Below are 5,539 nucleotides of genomic sequence, written 5' to 3' on the forward strand. Positions count from 1 at the left end.
GGATGTGGCAATGTATAAATGGAAATTTATTGTTGAACAGTATTTGTATCAGAAAGATAATCATAAATATAAGTTTAAAACTAAAAAAATAATGATAAATAAATATATTTGGAATTCCAATATAAACAGGAATTACTCTAACTAAACTATAAATTATTCATAGTTGAGAAGTAACCAAAACAATTGTGTGTGTTTTACTAGGTCTCTTTACTGTTCTCATTGAATCGACTTCGGTGAACACAAAGCTGCTTACAAAGATTTAGATCTTTTAAGTCAAAACAATGTGGATTCTTTTCGTACAATAAATATGTCCAAAATGCGAGTTAATTGCTGAAAAGAGAGACGAAGATCGAGAGAGTTGGAGACCAAGAGCCAGGGCAAGAGCAAGAGCGAGAAAGGAATGACGATACTAGTCACCCATATTGAACAGAGACGACTGGCTGTTCCTTATCGGCCTGTGTTTGACGCTTAAAGCGTTTAGTTTCAACTTTATTTATTTGACAAGTAGCATAAAAACATACATACGTTATATGTTTAGAAATGAAATACATCACAATATGTTCGATGATTATAAAACAAGAAATAACTTATATTAATTCTGCTCCTCTACTTAGATAAAATGCATAAACACAGATGAGGCATATGACATATGCTACGCTGACAATGAGTATAATTGTTAGACTTTTTCTTTTTAGAGCTTTTTGTACTTGATATTTAAACATTGTCTTGTCTTTTCTGATAGAGTCTTTTTATCGCTGAATAGCAGGAGTTGAAGTATATAGGACATAAAGGACATGACTGAGGCTTTTAATAAATTTGTTTATTTGTGTTATAAATAAAAGACAAGAGACGAGACATAATGGCTTGTTTGGAATCATTACTCAGCTTTTATTTTGTAATATTATTTTCTGACCATATGTACACATAGATAATCGAATTACAAGCTATATATTAACAATATATTAACCCTGGATATACACACAAAAGGAAAATAATCAAGTATACTATCTGCACGGCTAAAAGGTATATCATATTCAGACAAATGTATGATAAAGTTGTGCATCAAATACGAATCTATTTAAATGAGTACGCTTGCAAATAGTCACCAATCCGACATCCAATTATGAGTCTATCTTTCTGTTCGTCTACGGCAATGCAAACTGGACGATCGCAGCGAGGGATAATCACACGGCTAAGTCTGTGACTTGTAGGTGACGCCTGATGAACGTTGTTGGAATCTTCACCGCAAATGTAGATATTTCCTTCACTGTCTTTCGCGACCCCTTTCGCTTTTTTGAGAATGTTATGGTCATGGGACTTGGAAAACCATTGTCGATCTTTTAGTTTCCCAGCCTGTGTATCGACGGTATAACAGGACACCCGCCAGTTTTCCGAGAAAACAACGGACAGAGATTTGCTTTGCGTCTTCTACATGGTTAAATCTTTCATCGTCTGAATCGTACGAGATTGTGGCATCTTTGGAGCTTCCCTGTCGAATTTCAATTTGAACATTGTCAGCTGCGGTACTGTCAAAGTTCTCTTTAGTTACAAACAAAATCATCAGTCGGGTGTCAAACACGGTCAGACTAATTGGTTGGAGCCTAGTTGGAAATTCCATTTCATGCAAAATCGCATTTTCGGTTACTTTGTGTTTCGTCACTTTCTTCAGGTCTGAGTAGCAAACATAGACACTGGTTCCATCAAAACACATGTCTACCGGCTGACCGGGAAGCAAGTGTTCACAAATTAAGTCAAATTTTCGACTGAAGAGCTTAAGCTTTCGGTTACGATGATCAGCAACAAGAACTCCATATTCTGTTAATTTAATGGCAAAAATACCACAAGTGTTTGTGTCTGTTTCTGTTTTAATCTTAAACAAAGTTATTTTTTGTCCACTTTCTCTATCTGAGAATGGTTTTGATGACCTTTGTTTTGCAACAGGGTCCGAGGCATTAAAACTGGTCTGTTGTATTCCCTCCCTTGGTTTATCTTCCAAATCTAGAGTATCATCCATTTCAACGCATGCATGCTCCAAGAAGTCAATGTTATCTATGCCTTCGTCTCCTAAATGTAAGAATGCGATCATTGCTAGCAAATCGAATCCGTTGAAGTTCATGAGCGAGAAACTTCGTTGACGCTGACATTCAAGTATTTGAAGTTGGTCATTAAGATCAACGTGAGCTTGGTTTGTTCGTCTCAACACAACAGCTATTTGTCGCTTAGTTCCGTATTTAATAAGTGTTTCTATCAACGTCTTGTTTCTTTTTATTTCAGTATCGATTGCCTTACAGCGATCAATAGATTCTATTATTTGCGTTGTCTCGGAAAGCGATATTTTGCTTAACTGTGTTTCAAGGTTATTTTCCACGACAGTTATTTCATCCTTCCATTCAGTTACAAGACTTTGAATGCGGTTTTTTACCTCTTTTTGCTCAATTTCAATTGTCTTCCGTTGCTCTTCTTTTTGTGCATTTAACAAATGTATTCTTTCTTGAAGAGCAGCTATGGCGTTAACATACGAATCGGCAGAATCAACAACTCCTAGCTCATGGACATTTTCGCATCTCCGATGGCTCTCCCTGAGACAGAAAACGCATACCAAGGCTTCATGGTCTTTACACTCGTATGCGATGTCATAATCTTGATGATTTTCGCATGTCGATAGTTGCTTTATGGTCTTAAACGGAGATATGTCAACAGGAATATCATCATTCTTTAACAGCGAGTGTATTCTTGTTACCTTGTTTCTTTTGTGATCGCGACAACAGGTCTGACACAAATACTCGGAACATGTCACACAAAATCCCGTTGCTTCTTCAAACGAATCATCATACTGGCATGGTTCACAGAAGTTAGGTCCGTTCTTTTTAATGCACTCAGTTCTGTTACATTCATTCGATTGGTCTTCTTGGTATTGAAGATTCTCCGCATTGTTTGTTTCCATTTTCATTTAACTTTAATGTCCAGTTATGAAATAAATACAACTTAATTCACACATAAACATACTATTTTGTTGAATATCGGTATAGCACTGATAGTCCAGTAGTGATATTTAAAATCCGTGTCAACTCATCTTTTCGCCTAATACAATGAGACCGAATTAGTTATACAAAAACAACAACGGTCCCTTATTTTAAAAGTCATGTTTAGCTACGTGTCTGTTTATTTAATACATATTTCCTGTTTGAACCTCTGTCGATGTCAACACTTCCTTACAAAGCTATTGAATCATTCATTTATTAACCATAGTCTGGCCTGAAGAAATTCGTCTCGACTTCATGTACACTGGTTAAACTATGTAAAGTTGTGTTGCGCTTTGTAACTCCCCGCTTACATACAGAGATAATTTAACACGGAAGGTATCTTGATTCACTCGACACAATTACGTCCTGTTGTGTGACCTTTAGGGCAATATGTGAATTACTCATCAATGATTTACTTGAAATAAGCTTGATTGAGCGGTTTTGCAGCAAGAGACTTATATTTGTAGATATGTTTATCATAGGTAACAAGTAAATATAATCAATTATTCGAAGTGCTGATAAAAAATCATCACTGATAATTTTGCACGTTAGCGCATTCTTTCGCAACCACATACCAGTTATTTGTTATGTTTAAAATGTCGATGTCAACAAAATGAAATTTCACAATAACATTATATTTAATAACAAGAGATTTACAAAATGTTTATTTTTTATTATTTCATAAAAATTGTTTATATAGTATTTCATTCTTTCACCGACATACACATTATCAATTACATCATATATAGTCTATATATATACCTATAAGCGAACACACATGGCAAACACAAGTTTAGGATACTAGGATACTTTTGTCATCGGGACAAGACGCGTTAAGGTGGATAGGCCAGAAATATAAACTCATTTCCAGCTTACACTATTCATAAGCATCTAAAGTCGGCTCAAAGTAGTCCACTTTCATAAGCAATCTCAAGCTTTGTTGAAGGCCAGCGGATACTTTAATTTGATCCAACACATTTAGCTGAGATTCAAAAATATAGTTTTAATCATTTTAGTAAATATAAGTATTCATTTGTGTAATCCGGAAGAGGGGAGATGAAAACCATACAACATACAAAACCATACAATGAAGCAGAAAATTGTACGTTCGAGTCCAATCAAGTACCAGACAAATTGTCAATGTTATATGCCCCCCAAAGGGTGGCATTGTCCATGTCAAAACTGCAAGTCTTCATTTCAGTGTTACGTTTTTTCCAGTTGAGTTTTGATGATAAAATTTTCTAATTTGTATTACTATTTTATTTACTATTTGAAGTTGTACAATCATTTGCAATTATTTTGATGGAATAAAATGAATTATTGTTATTATATATTTTTTAAATATTAGACTTGGATATTGTTAACAATAAATAATGATTTTTTGTTGTGTTAACGGTAATTGAACCTGATAATTGAAATATGTTCAGCAATTTTAACCATCATTTGTCTTGGCATAGGAATTGTACAATAAAAGAAAACATTTTCGAATCTTGATTCTGAAACTCAGACGTTGTGACCATGATTACAGACATTCTTAAGCCGGAGTTCAAACTCAATGGTTAAACGGCAAATCTTCATTCTTGTTGAGTTTTGATGATGAAATTTGCCGAATTTTATAACTATTCAAAAATGTACAATTATTTACATTTATTTTCGTATAACGAATGGAATGAAAACGATTTTTTGAAATTAAATAAATGTCCGAGTCTAGACTTGGACCTGAGACTGTTCGTTATCATGGCCAGATGCATGCACGTGTGCTATCAGCATGGTTTAAAATATTTACGACGCGCCATTTAAATAGTGGCTAAGTTGTCATATGACGTATTATAAGTTTGATCATTTTCTTTTGATTTATAAGCGTTTCGGAAGACTCTTGACTTCCTGGGAGTGTTGACAGCGAAAAGGCCAGGAAGAAGAATACATAATTTGATGTTACCGAGCTTAGAACTGGCAGTCAGTTTTCGAGCGTCTAGCCTTTGAGCTCTGGCTGTTGAGTTTACACTGCCACTGGACATTTACTTTCATGGAAATAATGAATGTTTCCTACTCAGAAATATCCTCCTGACCACCAGTTATTATCATGATAAAAACATGAAATTAAATAACGGTTATATACGCTGTATTTGTGAACTTAAAGGAAAATATTCCTGAGTGTTTTTCTATATCTTACATAAGTTTTCCACTGTTAGATGCGCAAGGTTCATGGCCATAATTACATCACCCTAAGTGGACTCTAATATATGTGATTTAGTTATACGATGTAACTATTGATTACAACAAAATATATCTGGATAAATCAACTATAATGATCTAACATAAGGTGCACTAGCCAGGAAAATGGATAAAAAGAAAACCAGAACTTCTCAGATATTAAATAATTCGTGTATGCCAAGCAAAACTGTATTACATCAGAACCATCACAGGAGTGATAAGGGTCCGAAATGAAAGGTTTGAATGGAAGTTATAAGGTTATTTGCAACTGCTGTAGCGGCATTCAACTGTATTTGTTTTGC

At 34.7% G+C, this 5,539-nt stretch overlaps 1 protein-coding gene across 1 annotated transcript; it reads right to left on the bottom strand.

Moving 5' to 3' along the window:
- Positions 1-1,309: 1,309 nt before the first annotated feature.
- LOC128235702 (uncharacterized) lies at positions 1,310-2,944 on the bottom strand. Its single transcript, XM_052950505.1, has one exon. The coding sequence runs from the start codon at positions 2,942-2,944 to the stop codon at positions 1,310-1,312; it is 1,635 nt and encodes a 544-aa protein (XP_052806465.1).
- Between the last annotated feature and the right edge of the window lie 2,595 nt (positions 2,945-5,539).

This window comes from Mya arenaria, chromosome 5, assembly GCF_026914265.1.
Source record: "Mya arenaria isolate MELC-2E11 chromosome 5, ASM2691426v1".
In the NCBI taxonomy this organism is placed as follows: domain Eukaryota; kingdom Metazoa; phylum Mollusca; class Bivalvia; order Myida; family Myidae; genus Mya; species Mya arenaria.